The following is a 15,985-nucleotide window of genomic DNA, read 5'->3' as shown; positions in this document are numbered from 1 at the left end:
TATTGGTTCTAGTGATGAAGGATAAGGTGGGGATCATATTGGTTCTAGTGATGAAGGATAAGGTGGGGGATCATATTGGTTCTAGTGATGAAGGATAAGTTAGGGGATCATATTGGTTCTAGTGATGAAGGATAAGGTGGGGAATCATATTGGTTCTAGTGATGAAGGATAATGTGGGGGATCATATTGGTTCTAGTGATGAAGGATAAGTTGGGGGATCATATTGGTTCTAGTGATGAAGGATGAGTTGGGGGATCATATTGGTTCTAGTGATGAAGGATAAGTTGGGGGATCATATTGGTTCTAGTGATGAAGGATGAGTTGGGGGATCATATTGGTTCTAGTGATGAAGGATAAGTTGGGGGATCATATTGGTTCTAGTGATGAAGGATGAGTTGGGGGATCATATTGGTTCTAGTGATGAAGGATAAGTTGGGGAATCATATTGGTTCTAGTGATGAAGGATAAGTTGGCGAATCATATTGGTTCTAGTGATGAAGGATAAGTTGGGGGATCATATTGGTTCTAGTGATGAAGGATAAGTTGGGGGATCATATTGGTTCTAGTGATGAAGGATAAGTTGGGAATCATATTGGTTCTAGTGATGAAGGATAAGTTGGGAATCATATTGGTTCTAGTGATGAAGGATAAGTTAGGGGATCGTATTGGATCTAGTGATGAAGGATAAGTTGGGGGATCATATTGGTTCTAGTGATGAAGGATAAGTTGGGGGATCATATTGGTTCTAGTGATGAAGGATGAGTTGGGGGATCATATTGGTTCTAGTGATGAAGGATGAGTTGGGGGATCATATTGGTTCTAGTGATGAAGGATAAGTTGGGGAATCATATTGGTTCTAGTGATGAAGGATAAGTTGGGGGATCATATTGGTTCTAGTGATGAAGGATAAGTTGGGGGATCATATTGGTTCTAGTGATGAAGGATAAGTTGGGGGATCATATTGGTTCTAGTGATGAAGGATAAGTTGGGAATCATATTGGATCTAGTGATGAAGGATAAGTTGGGAATCATATTGGATCTAGTGATGAAGGATAAGTTGGGGAATCATATTGGTTCTAGTGATGAAGGATAAGTTAGGGGATCATATTGGATCTAGTGATGAAGGATAAGTTGGGGGATCATATTGGTTCTAGTGATGAAGGATAAGTTGGGGGATCATATTGGATCTAGTGATGAAGGATAAGTTGGGAATCATATTGGTTCTAGTGATGAAGGATAAGTTAGGGGATCGTATTGGATCTAGTGATGAAGGATAAGTTGGGGGATCATATTGGATCTAGTGATGAAGGATAAGTTGGGGGATCATATTGGTTCTAGTGATGAAGGATAATGTGGGGGATCATATTGGTTCTAGTGATGAAGGATAAGTTGGGGGATCATATTGGTTCTAGTGATGAAGGATAAGTTGGGGGATCATATTGGTTCTAGTGATGAAGGATAAGTTGGGGGATCATATTGGTTCTAGTGATGAAGGATGAGTTGGGGGATCATATTGGTTCTAGTGATGAAGGATAAGTTGGGGAATCATATTGGTTCTAGTGATGAAGGATAAGTTGGCGAATCATATTGGTTCTAGTGATGAAGGATAAGTTGGGGGATCATATTGGTTCTAGTGATGAAAGATAAGTTGGGGGATTATATTGGTTCTAGTGATGAAGGATAAGTTGGGGGATCATATTGGTTCTAGTGATGAAGGATAAGTTGGGAATCATATTGGTTCTAGTGATGAAGGATAAGTTGGGAATCATATTGGTTCTAGTGATGAAGGATAAGTTGGGAATCATATTGGTTCTAGTGATGAAGGATGAGTTGGGGGATCATATTGGTTCTAGTGATGAAGGATAAGTTGGGGGATCATATTGGTTCTAGTGATGAAGGATGAGTTGGGGGATCATATTGGTTCTAGTGATGAAGGATAAGTTGGGGGATCATATTGGTTCTAGTGATGAAGGATGAGTTGGGGGATCATATTGGTTCTAGTGATGAAGGATGAGTTGGGGGATCATATTGGTTCTAGTGATGAAGGATAAGTTGGGGGATCATATTGGTTCTAGTGATGAAGGATAAGTTGGGGGATCATATTGGTTCTAGTGATGAAGGATAAGTTGGGGGATCATATTGGTTCTAGTGATGAAGGATGAGTTGGGGGATCATATTGGTTCTAGTGATGAAGGATGAGTTGGGGGATCATATTGGTTCTAGTGATGAAGGATAAGTTGGGGAATCATATTGGTTCTAGTGATGAAGGATAAGTTGGGGGATCATATTGGTTCTAGTGATGAAGGATAAGTTGGGGGATCATATTGGTTCTAGTGATGAAGGATAAGTTGGGGGATCATATTGGTTCTAGTGATGAAGGATGAGTTGGGGGATCATATTGGTTCTAGTGATGAAGGATGAGTTGGGGGATCATATTGGTTCTAGTGATGAAGGATAAGTTGGGGGATCATATTGGTTCTAGTGATGAAGGATAAGTTGGGGGATCATATTGGTTCTAGTGATGAAGGATAAGTTGGGGGATCATATTGGTTCTAGTGATGAAGGATGAGTTGGGGGATCATATTGGTTCTAGTGATGAAGGATGAGTTGGGGGATCATATTGGTTCTAGTGATGAAGGATAAGTTGGGGAATCATATTGGTTCTAGTGATGAAGGATAAGTTGGGAATCATATTGGTTCTAGTGATGAAGGATAAGTTAGGGGATCGTATTGGATCTAGTGATGAAGGATAAGTTGGGGGATCATATTGGTTCTAGTGATGAAGGATAAGTTGGGGGATCATATTGGTTCTAGTGATGAAGGATAAGTTGGGGGATCATATTGGTTCTAGTGATGAAGGATAAGTTGGGGGATCATATTGGTTCTAGTGATGAAGGATGAGTTGGGGGATCATATTGGTTCTAGTGATGAAGGATAAGTTAGGGGATCATACTGGTTCTAGTGATGAAGGATAAGTTGGGGGATCATATTGGTTCTATTGATGAAGGATAAGGTGGGGAATCATATTGGTTCTAGTGATGAAGGATAATGTGGGGGATCATATTGGTTCTAGTGATGAAGGATAAGTTGGGGGATCATATTGGTTCTAGTGATGAAGGATAAGTTGGGGGATCATATTGGTTCTAGTGATGAAGGATAAGTTGGGGGATCATATTGGTTCTAGTGATGAAGGATAAGTTGGGAATCATATTGGATCTAGTGATGAAGGATAAGTTGGGAATCATATTGGATCTAGTGATGAAGGATAAGTTGGGGAATCATATTGGTTCTAGTGATGAAGGATAAGTTAGGGGATCGTATTGGATCTAGTGATGAAGGATAAGTTGGGGGATCATATTGGTTCTAGTGATGAAGGATAAGTTGGGGGATCATATTGGATCTAGTGATGAAGGATAAGTTGGGAATCATATTGGTTCTAGTGATGAAGGATAAGTTAGGGGATCGTATTGGATCTAGTGATGAAGGATAAGTTGGGGGATCATATTGGATCTAGTGATGAAGGATAAGTTGGGGGATCATATTGGTTCTAGTGATGAAGGATAAGTTGGGGGATCATATTGGTTCTAGTGATGAAGGATGAGTTGGGGGATCATATTGGTTCTAGTGATGAAGGATGAGTTGGGGGATCATATGGGTTCTAGTGATGAAGGATAAGTTGGGGAATCATATTGGTTCTAGTGATGAAGGATGAGTTGGGGGATCATATTGGTTCTAGTGATGAAGGATAAGTTAGGGGATCATACTGGTTCTAGTGATGAAGGATAAGGTGGGGAATCATATGGGTTCTAGTGATGAAGGATAATGTGGGGGATCATATTGGTTCTAGTGATGAAGGATAAGGTGGGGGATCATATTGGTTCTATTGATGAAGGATGAGTTGGGGGATCATACTGGTTCTAGTGATGAAGGATAAGGTGGGGAATCATATGGGTTCTAGTGATGAAGGATAATGTGGGGGATCATATTGGTTCTAGTGATGAAGGATAAGGTGGGGGATCATATTGGTTCTAGTGATGAAGGATGAGTTGGGAATCATATTGGATATAGTGATGAAGGATAAGTTGGGAATCATATTGGTTCTAGTGATGAAGGATAAGTTTGGGGATCATATTGGTTCTAGTGATGAAGGATAAGTTGGGAATCATATTGGATATAGTGATGAAGGATAAGTTGGGAATCATATTGGTTCTAGTGATGAAGGATAAGTTTGGGGATCATATTGGTTCTAGTGATGAAGGATGAGTTGGGGGATCATATTGGTTGTAGTGATGAAGGATAAGGTGGGGGATCATATTGGTTCTAGTGATGAAGGATGAGTTGGGGAATCATATTGGTTCTAGTGATGAAGGATAAGTTGGGGAATCATATTGGTTCTAGTGATGAAGGATAAGGTGGGGGATCATATTGGTTCTAGTGATGAAGGATAAGTTGGGGAATCATATTGGTTCTAGTGATGAAGGATAAGTTGGGGGATCATATTGGTTCTAGTGATGAAGGATAAGTTGGGGAATCATATTGGTTCTAGTGATGAAGGATAAGGTGGGGGATCATATTGGTTCTAGTGATGAAGGATAAGTTGGGGGATCATATTGGTTCTAGTGATGAAGGATAAGGTGGGGGATCATATTGGTTCTAGTGATGAAGGATAAGTTGGGGGATCATATTGGTTCTAGTGATGAAGGATAAGGTGGGGGATCATATTGGTTCTAGTGATGAAGGATAAGTTGGGGGGATCATATTGGTTCTAGTGATGAAGGATGAGTTGGGGGATCATATTGGTTCTAGTGATGAAGGATAAGTTGGGGGGATCATATTGGTTCTAGTGATGAATGATAAGTTGGGGGATCATATTGGTTCTAGTGATGAAGTATAAGTTGGGGGATCATATTGGTTATAGTGATGAAGGATGAGTTGGGGGATCATATTGGTTCTAGTGATGAAGTATAAGTTGGGGGATCATATTGGTTATAGTGATGAAGGATGAGTTGGGGGATCATATTGGTTCTAGTGATGAAGGATAAGTTGGGGGAGCATATTGGTTCTAGTGATGACGGATAAGTTGGGGGATCATATTGGTTCTAGTGATGAAGGATAAGGTGGGGGATCATATTGGTTCTAGTGATGAAGTATAAGTTGGGGGATCATATTGGTTATAGTGATGAAGGATGAGTTGGGGGATCATATTGGTTCTAGTGATGAAGTATAAGTTGGGGGATCATATTGGTTCTAGTGATGAAGGATGAGTTGGGGGATCATATTGGTTCTAGTGATGAAGTATAAGTTGGGGGATCATATTGGTTATAGTGATGAAGGATGAGTTGGGGGATCATATTGGTTCTAGTGATGAAGGATAAGTTGGGGGAGCATATTGGTTCTAGTGATGACGGATAAGTTGGGGGATCATATTGGTTCTAGTGATGAAGGATAAGTTGGGGGATCATATTGGTTCTAGTGATGAAGGATGAGTTGGGGGATCATATTGGTTCTATATTAGGATGATGGTACCCACCCATACCTTAGTGAGGAAACACTAGTTCAATTACTTTCCTTCCATGATTTTCATCATCATTCCCATCATCCTCCTACTTTCCTTCCATGATTTTCATCATCATTCCCATCATCCTCCTACTTTCCTTCCATGATTTTCATCATCATTCCCATCATCCTCCTACTTTCCTTCCATGATTTTCATCATCATTCCCATCATCCTCCTACTTTCCTTCCATGATTTTCATCATCATTCCCATCATCCTCCTACTTTCCTTCCATGATTTTCATCATCATTCCCATCATCCTCCTACTTTCCTTCCATGATTTTCATCATCATTCCCATCATCCTCCTGCTTTCCTTCCATGATTTTCATCATCACTCCCATCATGGTCCAGCATTGTACGGTAGTAAGGGCCAGATCGGTCATATCTCATGGCAATGGGAAGTAGATATCTACATAGACTTAGTGAAGGACTTTGCTGGTAAAATTCCTCTCATTAGTAATAAGTTTAGGTTTGAATAGTCAGGCCAGGACTTTCGTTTTCGGCTAGGTGGGCACCAATAGTCAGCCTATGGAACATTTGCATGACTGTCCGAAGACAAGGCTTAGAATATGTAACTAATCAGATAATACAGAAAAACAGCCAAGACTCTCATGAGACCCCTCACCTCTCCTCTCACAAGCAAAAAAACATGGAGCCCAAGCAGGCTGAGTTTTTAAGGTGGTGGACCTCAGGGTGATCAGGTTTATATACTTATCCCTCGGCATGCTCTTGGGTGTGTATGTATTGTGGATATACCTATATTGTCAAAAGTATTGGGACGCTGGCCTTTACACAATATTGGTTCAATATTGAGTTGGCCCACCCTTTGCGGCCATCACAGCTTCAACTCTTCTGGGAAGGCTTTCCAAAAGGTTTTGGAGTATGTCTATGGGAATGTTTGACCATTCTTCCAGAAGAGCATTTGTGAGGTCAGGCACTGATGTTGGATGAGAAGGCCTGGCTCGCAGTCTCGCTCTAATTCATCCAAAAGATTTCTATCAGGTTGAGGTCAGGACTCTGTGCAGGCCAGTCAAGTTCCTCCACCCCAAACTTGCTCATGCACGTCTTTATGGACCTTAATATGTGCACTTAGTCTCCAGACCTAAACCCTATTGATCATCTGTGGGGCATCCTCAAATGGAAGGTGAAGGAGTGCAAGGTCTCCAACATCTACCAGCTCTGTGATGTCATCATGGGGGAGGGGAAGAGGACTCCAGTGGTGACCTGTGAAGCTCTGGTGACCTCCATGCCCAATGGGGTTAAGGCAGTGCTGGAAAATAATGGTGGCCACACAAAATATTGACACTTTGGGACCATTTTGGACATTTAGGGGTGTACTGACTTTTGCAGCCAGCGGTTTAGACATTAATGGCTGTGTGTTGAGTTATTTTGAGGGGACAGGAAATTTACACTGTTATACAAGCTGTACACTCACTACTTTACATTGTAGACAAGTGTCATTTCTTCAGTGTTGTCACATGAAAAGGGAGAAGAAATGTCACCGACGGGGTGTACTTACTTTTGTCAGATATGATATATACACCTATATACATGTTATAGCTAGACCTCTATTTCTTGATGTGGCGGTAGCAGAGCTGCTGTGTATCCCCCCAGAGTCCCCCCCACTATATACAGGCTCCTTTAGTCCCATTCAGTGCCACCCATGACTGTAGAGAAGAAGTGAGGAGAAATGAGGATCGTGTTTAGTGACCCCCCAACATGGAGGCACTTTCTGGGGTGATAAAACTTGTGAAGGTTACAGCCAGACAGTACCCGGACTGTGCCCACAATCACAAGCACTGATGATTAAACCGAAGTTCCTTAATAGTGAATATTTTAGAGAAAATAATACAGAAGAAGAAGTTGTATTTGCAGCTGATGAAATTCCTATGACCTCGGAGGAGAGCAGAGCAGAGCAGAGCAGAGCAGAGCAGAGCAGTGCAGAGCAGAGCAGCGCAGCGCAGAGCAGAGCAGAGCAGTGCAGAGCAGAGCAGTGCAGCGCAGAGCAGAGCAGAGCAGAGCAGAGCAGAGCAGTGCAGAGCAGAGCAGTGCAGCGCAGAGCAGAGCAGAGCAGAGCAGAGCAGAGCAGTGCAGAGCAGAGCAGTGCAGCGCAGAGCAGAGCAGAGCAGAGCAGAGCAGAGCAGTGCAGAGCAGAGCAGCGCAGAGCAGAGCAGAGCAGAGCAGAGCAGAGCAGAGCAGTGCAGAGCAGAGCAGTGCAGCGCAGAGCAGAGCAGAGCAGAGCAGAGCAGAGCAGTGCAGAGCAGAGCAGTGCAGCGCAGAGCAGAGCAGAGCAGAGCAGAGCAGAGCAGTGCAGAGCAGAGCAGTGCAGCGCAGAGCAGAGCAGAGCAGAGCAGAGCAGAGCAGTGCAGAGCAGAGCAGCGCAGAGCAGAGCAGCGCAGAGCAGGCCATGTTTATCTGACCCTCCCTGTCTATTGTGGAATATTTGATGAGTCAATACCAGGAATGGGACGGCCGTAATGTTTGGAAGGATTAGAATGTTTTCTATTCAGGCCTTTCACTGCATGCCATTGCTTCATGTTTGTGTCATCCAGCCAACTACTCCGGGAGACGGAACACACAGCCAACTGGTGATACATTATGCCAGACCTCAACCATGTCACACCTGAGGAAGACGGAGCCGCCTCTCCGCTACTTTGTGTCTGGACTGGCCCACCTGACGACTCAATCTGAGATGAGATATCAGCTGAGGAGTGTTATATCACAGGCCCGGCACTCTCCATACACCTGTATGACAGGTACCTGAGGAGTGCTATATCACAGGCCCGGCACTCTCCATACACCTGTATGACAGGTACCTGAGGAGTGCTATATCACAGGCCCGGCACTCTCCATACACCTGTATGATAGGTAACTGAGGAGTGCTATATCACAGGCCCGGCACTCTCCATACACCTGTATGACAGGTACCTGAGGAGTGCTATATCACAGGCCCGGCACTCTCCATACACCTGTATGACAGGTACCTGAGGAGTGCTATATCACAGGCCCGGCACTCTCCATACACCTGTATGATAGGTAACTGAGGAGTGCTATATCACAGGCCCGGCACTCTCCATACACCTGTATGACAGGTAACTGAGGAGTGCTATATCACAGGCCCGGCACTCTCCATACACCTGTATGACAGGTACCTGAGGAGTGCTATATCACAGGCCCAGCATTCTCCATACACCTGTATGACAGGTACCTGAGGACCTGAGGAGTGCTATATCACAGGCCCAGCATTCTCCATACACCTGTATGACAGGTACCTGAGGAGTGCTATATCACATGCCCAGCACTCTCCATACACCTGTATGACAGGTAACTGAGGAGTGCTATATCACAGGCCTGGCACTCTCCATACACCTGTATGACAGGTAACTGAGGAGTGCTATATCACAGGCCCAGCATTCTCCATACACCTGTATGACAGGTACCTGCGGAGTGCTATATCACAGGCCCGGCACTCTCCATACACCTGTATGACAGGTAACTGAGGAGTGCTATATCACAGGCCCGGCACTCTCCATACACCTGTATGACAGGTACCTGAGGAGTGCTATATCACAGGCCCGGCACTCTCCATACACCTGTATGACAGGTACCTGAGGAATGCTATATCACAGGCCCGGCACTCTCCATACACCTGTATGACAGGTAACTGAGGAGTGCTATATCACAGGCCCGGCACTCTCCATACACCTGTATGACAGGTACCTGAGGAGTGCTATATCACAGGCCCGGCATTCTCCATACACCTGTATGACAGGTACCTGAGGAGTGCTATATCACAGGCCCGGCATTCTCCATACACCTGTATGACAGGTACCTGAGGAGTGCTATATCACAGGCCCAGCAGTCTCCATACGCCTGTATGACAGGTACCTGAGGAGTGCTATATCACAGGCCCGGCACTCTCCATACACCTGTATGATAGGTAACTGAGGAGTGCTATATCACAGGCCCGGCACTCTCCATACACCTGTATGACAGGTACCTGAGGAGTGCTATATCACAGGCCCGGCACTCTCCATACACCTGTATGACAGGTACCTGAGGAGTGCTATATCACAGGCCCGGCACTCTCCATACACCTGTATGATAGGTAACTGAGGAGTGCTATATCACAGGCCCGGCACTCTCCATACACCTGTATGACAGGTACCTGAGGAGTGCTATATCACAGGCCCGGCACTCTCCATACACCTGTATGACAGGTACCTGAGCAGTGCTATATCACAGGCCCGGCATTCTCCATACACCTGTATGACAGGTACCTGAGGAGTGCTATATCACAGGCCCGGCATTCTCCATACACCTGTATGATAGGTAACTGAGGAGTGCTATATCACAGGCCCGGCACTCTCCATACACCTGTATGACAGGTAACTGAGGAGTGCTATATCACAGGCCCGGCACTCTCCATACACCTGTATGACAGGTACCTGAGGAGTGCTATATCACAGGCCCAGCATTCTCCATACACCTGTATGACAGGTACCTGAGGACCTGAGGAGTGCTATATCACAGGCCCAGCATTCTCCATACACCTGTATGACAGGTACCTGAGGAGTGCTATATCACAGGCCTGGCACTCTCCATACACCTGTATGACAGGTAACTGAGGAGTGCTATATCACAGGCCTGGCACTCTCCATACACCTGTATGACAGGTAACTGAGGAGTGCTATATCACAGGCCCAGCATTCTCCATACACCTGTATGACAGGTACCTGCGGAGTGCTATATCACAGGCCCGGCACTCTCCATACACCTGTATGACAGGTAACTGAGGAGTGCTATATCACAGGCCCGGCACTCTCCATACACCTGTATGACAGGTACCTGAGGAGTGCTATATCACAGGCCCGGCACTCTCCATACACCTGTATGACAGGTACCTGAGGAATGCTATATCACAGGCCCGGCACTCTCCATACACCTGTATGACAGGTACCTGAGGAGTGCTATATCACAGGCCCGGCATTCTCCATACACCTGTATGACAGGTACCTGAGCAGTGCTATATCACAGGCCCGGCATTCTCCATACACCTGTATGACAGGTACCTGAGGAGTGCTATATCACAGGCCCGGCATTCTTCATACACCTGTATGACAGGTACCTGAGGAGTGCTATATCACAGGCCCGGCACTCTCCATACACCTGTATGATAGGTACCTGAGGAGTGTTATATCACATGCCCAGCACTCTCCATACACCTGTATGACAGGTAACTGAGGAGTGTTATATCAAACAGTCCATCTGACCCAACACCCCCATACTGACAATCCGTCTGACCCAACACCCCCATACTGACAATCCGTCTGACCCAACACCCCCATACTGACAATCCATCTGACCCAAAACCTTCCATACTGACAGTCCATCTGACCCAACACCCCCATACTGACAATCCGTCTGACCCAACACCCACCATACTGACAATCCATCTGACCCAAAACCTTCCATACTGACAGTCCATCTGACCCAACACCCTCCATACTGACAGTCCATCTGACCCAACACCCACCATACTGACAATCCATCTGACCCAACACTCTCCATACTGACAGTCCGTCTGACCCAACACCCTCCATACTGACAGTCCATCTGACCCAACACTCTCCATACTGACAATACATCTGACCCAAAACCTTCCATACTGACAGTCCATCTGACCCAACATTCCCATACTGACAGTCCATCTGACCCAACACCCCCATACTGACAATCCATCTGACCCAACACCCCCATACTGACAATCCATCTGACCCAACACCCTCCATACTGACAGTCCGTCTGACCCAACACCCTCCATACTGACAGTCCATCTGACCCAACACCCCCATACTGACAATCCATCTGACCCAACACTCTCCATACTGACAATACATCTGACCCAAAACCTTCCATACTGACAGTCCATCTGACCCAACATTCCCATACTGACAGTCCATCTGACCCAACACCCCCATACTGACAATCCATCTGACCCAACACCCCCATACTGACAATCCATCTGACCCAACACCCTCCATACTGACAATCCATCTGACCCAACATTCCCATACTGACAATCCATCTGACACCCTCCATATTGACAGTCCACCCTGATGTAACACCCCAATATCGATGGAAGATCCCCTTCCGCCCAGAGCCCCCCCCTTCCAGATACCGACAGAGCTCAGCCGACTCTCACAGCTCCTCCACTAAACCTTTAATTACAGAGTAGAAGGAGGGCTGGAACCATTTACGAGGAATTCATTCAGATCTGGAGTGTTATAAACTCCGGCAGCCCATCAGAGGCCTGCGTGACAGCAGAAGTGTCCTGTACAGGTTCCTGTCACCCCAGAATTATGAATCATGGTGACCTAGGAGTGCTTCGTTCATGTATCACCCCGCTTTCCCAATCATACATTGTCATCTCTGCAGGAAATGCTGAGCCTAAGAGCTTACATTCTGAATCAATGGAAGGTTATGGGGAGCTGAAGCAGGACAGGAGAACTGTTCTCCAATCACAGCCCCCCTTTATATCAGATCTATAGAGGAGATATATATATAGAATCAGCCATGGTACAGGAATCCCCACCTTCTATCACTACCAAAGACCCAAAACAAGCATGCGGCAAGTGAAGCTTTTACCACAAAAATGTCCTCTCCTTAATATGATGACACCCCCAGAGCATGGTAATGGGGCCTCCTGTATGACCCTCGGGAAGCGAGGTGTCAGCCCTGCCCTTCTCCCTTTGTGTACCAGCAGGCTTGCTTCATCCTACTGCTGATTCCTCTGATTTACTGCATTAATGCCAGATACCCAACCAGTGTCCTGCTCCCCCTCCCCCCCCCTCTGGGGTAACTTCACCCCCTACAATACCCAACCAGTGTCCCCCTCCCCCTCCCCCTCTGGGGTAACTTCACCCCCTACAATACCCAACCAGTGTCCCCCTCCCCCTCTGGGGTAACTTCACCCCCTACAATACCCAACCAGTGTCCTGCTCCCCCCCCCCTCTGGGGTAACTTCACCCCCTACAATACCCAACCAGTGTCCTGCTCCCCCCCCCCCTCTGGGGTAACTTCACCCCCTACAATACCCAACCAGTGTCCTGCTCCCCCCCCCCTCTGGGGTAACTTCACCCCCTACAATACCCAACCAGTGTCCTGCTCCCCCTCCCCCCCCCCTCTGGGGTAACTTCACCCCCTACAATACCCAACCAGTGTCCTGCTCCCCCCCCCCCCCGGGGTAACTTCACCCCCTACAATACCCAACCAGTGTCCTATAGAAGAGACCTCTACATAGAAGAGACCTCCTGAGACCTCTATATAGAAGAGACCTCTATATAGAAGAGACCTCCTGACACCTCTATATAGAAGAGACCTCCTGAGACCTCTATATAGGAGAGACCTCTATATAGGAGAGACCTCCTGAGACCTCTATATAGAAGAGACCTCTATATAGGAGAGACTTCCTGAGACCTCTATATAGAAGAGACCTCTATATAGAAGAGACCTCCTGAGACCTCTATATAGAAGAGACCTCCTGAGACCTCTATATAGAAGAGACCTCCTGAGACCTCTATATAGGAGAGACCTCCTGAGACCTCTATATAGAAGAGACCTCCTGAGACCTCTATATAGAAGAGACCTCATGAGACCTCTATATAGGAGAGACCTCCTGAGACCTCTATATAGAAGAGACCTCTATATAGAAGAGACCTCTATATAGAAGAGACCTCCTGAGACCTCTATATAGGAGAGACCGCCTGAGACCTCTATATAGAAGAGACTTCTATATAGGAGAGACCACTTGAGATCTCTATATAGAAGAGACCTCCTGAAACCTCCATATAGAAGAGACCTCCTGAGACCTCTATATAGGAGAGACCTCCTGAGACCTCTATATAGAAGAGACCTCCTGAGACCTCTATATAGAAGAGACCTCATGAGACCTCTATATAGAAGAGACCTCTATATAGAAGAGACCTCCTGAGACCTCTATATAGAAGAGACCTCTATATAGAAGAGACCTCCTGAGACCTCTATATAGGAGAGACTTCTATATAGGAGAGACCGCTTGAGATCTCTATATAGAAGAGACCTCCTGAAACCTCCATATAGAAGAGACCTCCTGAGACCTCTATATAGAAGAGACCTCCTGAGACCTCTATATAGAAGAGACCTCCTGAGACCTCTATATAGAAGAGACCTCCTGAGACCTCTATATAGAAGAGACCTCCTGAGACCTCTATATAGAAGAGACCTCTATATAGAAGAGACCTCCTGAGACGGTTGTTTAGGAGAGGTATCGCCAGACCTGTCCATAGGAAGTATAGAGACAGACATCCAGTGACAGCAGCTATTGCTGCTTTGTACTGTGATACCCCCAAAACACACAATGGCGGTACTCCCAGAACACACAATGGTGAAACCCCCAAAACACACAATGGCGGTACTCCAAGAACATACAATGGTGGTACCCCCAGAACACACAATGGTGGTACCCCCAGAGCACACAATGTTGAAACCCCCAAAACACACAATGGCGGTACTCCAAGAACATACAATGATGGTACCCCCAGAACACACAATGGTGAAACCCCCAAAACACACAATGGTGGTACTCCCAGAACACACAATGGTGAAACCCCCAAAACACACAATGGCGGTACTCCAAGAACATACAATGGTGGTACCCCCAGAACACACAATGGTGGTACCCCCAGAGCACACAATGTTGAAACCCCCAAAACACACAATGGCGGTACTCCAAGAACATACAATGATGGTACCCCCAGAACACACAATGGTGAAACCCCCAAAACACACAATGGTGGTACTCCCAGATCACACAATGGTGGTACTCTCAGAACACACAATGGTGGTACTCCCATCTGTACACAGTTCATATGTTAGTGTCCTACCTGTAAAGCAGAGTAGAAGAAGCAGCAGGGACCTTAGATGGTGGCAGATCCTGGGGGGCCACAGTGGAGGATAGCGGGGTCCCGGGGACATGGTGGTTGTAGTTGTTGGAGGGTCTGACGCTGAATGCAGGGCGAGGACGATGTCACCGTCTCTGCGTCTCACTCAGAGCTGGATTATAAAACCAGACCGACCAGTTCTGCATGGAGCCATTCCGGAGAAGGGAGGGGAGGAGGAGGGTGACAAGTCTACCAAAACACCACAGAGACTTACCCACGGTGCAAGTCACCCCGATACACCCGCCTCTCACCCCGATACACCCTGATCCCCCCACCTCTCACCCCGATACACCCACCTCTCACCCCGATACACCCACCTCTCACCCCGATACACCCTGATTACCCCACCTCTCACCCCGATACACCCTGATCACCCCACCTCTCACCCCGATACACCCTGATCACCCCACCTCTCACCCCGATACACCCTGATGACCCCACCTCTCACCCCGATACACCCTGATCACCCCACCTCTCACCCCGATACACCCTGATGACCCCACCTCTCACCCCAATACACCCTGATCACCCCACCTCTCACCCCGATACACCCTGATGACCCCACCTCTCACCCCGATACACCCTGATCACCCCGATACACCCTGACCACCCCACCTCTCACCCCGATACACCCTGATCACCCCACCTCTCACCCCAATACACCCTAATCACCCAACCTCTCACCCCGATACACCCACCTCTCACCCCGATACACCCTAATCACCCCAATACACCGTGACCACCACACCTCTCACCCCGATACACCCTGATCACCCCGATACACCCTGATCACCCCACCTCTCACCCCAATACACCCACCTCTCACCCCGATACACCCTGATCACCCCACCTCTCACCCCGATACACCCGCCTCTCACCCCGACACACCCTGATCACCCCGATACACCCTGATCACCCCACCTCTCACCCCGACACACCCTGATCACCCCGATACACCCTGATCACCCCACCTCTCACCCCGATACACCCTGACCACCGCACCTCTCACCCCGATTCATCCTGATCACCCCGATACACCCTGATCACCCCACCTCTCATGCCGATAAACCCCGATCACCCCGATACACCCTGATCACCCCACCTCTCACCCCGATACACCCTGATCACCCCGATACACCCTGATCAACCCACCTCTCACCCCGATACATCCTGATCACCCTGATACACCCATGATCACCCCACCTCTCACCCCGATACACCCTGATCACCCCGATACACCCTGATCACCCCACCTCTCACCCCGATACACCCTGATCACCCAACCTCTCACCCCGATACACCCACCTCTCACCCCGATACACCCACCTCTCACCCCGATACACCCTGATCACCCCACCTCTCACCCTGATACACCCTGATCACCCCGATACACCCTGATCACCCCACCTCTCACCCGGATACACCCTGATCACCCTGATACACCCTGA

At 47.2% G+C, this 15,985-nt stretch overlaps 1 protein-coding gene across 1 annotated transcript in view; it reads right to left on the bottom strand.

The window, feature by feature from the left end:
* Positions 1 to 14,668, bottom strand: part of NECTIN4 (nectin cell adhesion molecule 4) — a 90,682-nt gene extending 76,014 nt beyond the window's left edge. Inside the window, exon 1 of the mRNA XM_077463785.1 lies at positions 14,481 to 14,668. Within this exon, the coding sequence (XP_077319911.1) occupies positions 14,481 to 14,571 (91 nt within the window). The 5' untranslated portion in view covers positions 14,572 to 14,668. The remainder of the gene's footprint in view (positions 1 to 14,480) is intronic.
* Positions 14,669 to 15,985: the final 1,317 nt, after the last annotated feature.

This window comes from Lithobates pipiens, unplaced genomic scaffold (assembly GCF_037356315.1).
Source record: "Lithobates pipiens isolate NorthernLeopardFrog02 unplaced genomic scaffold, aLitPip1_a1.2 Scaffold_30, whole genome shotgun sequence".
Taxonomy (NCBI): domain Eukaryota; kingdom Metazoa; phylum Chordata; class Amphibia; order Anura; family Ranidae; genus Lithobates; species Lithobates pipiens.
The sequence above is the reverse complement of the archived record's forward strand: the minus strand, read 5'-3'. Positions and strand labels throughout refer to the sequence as shown.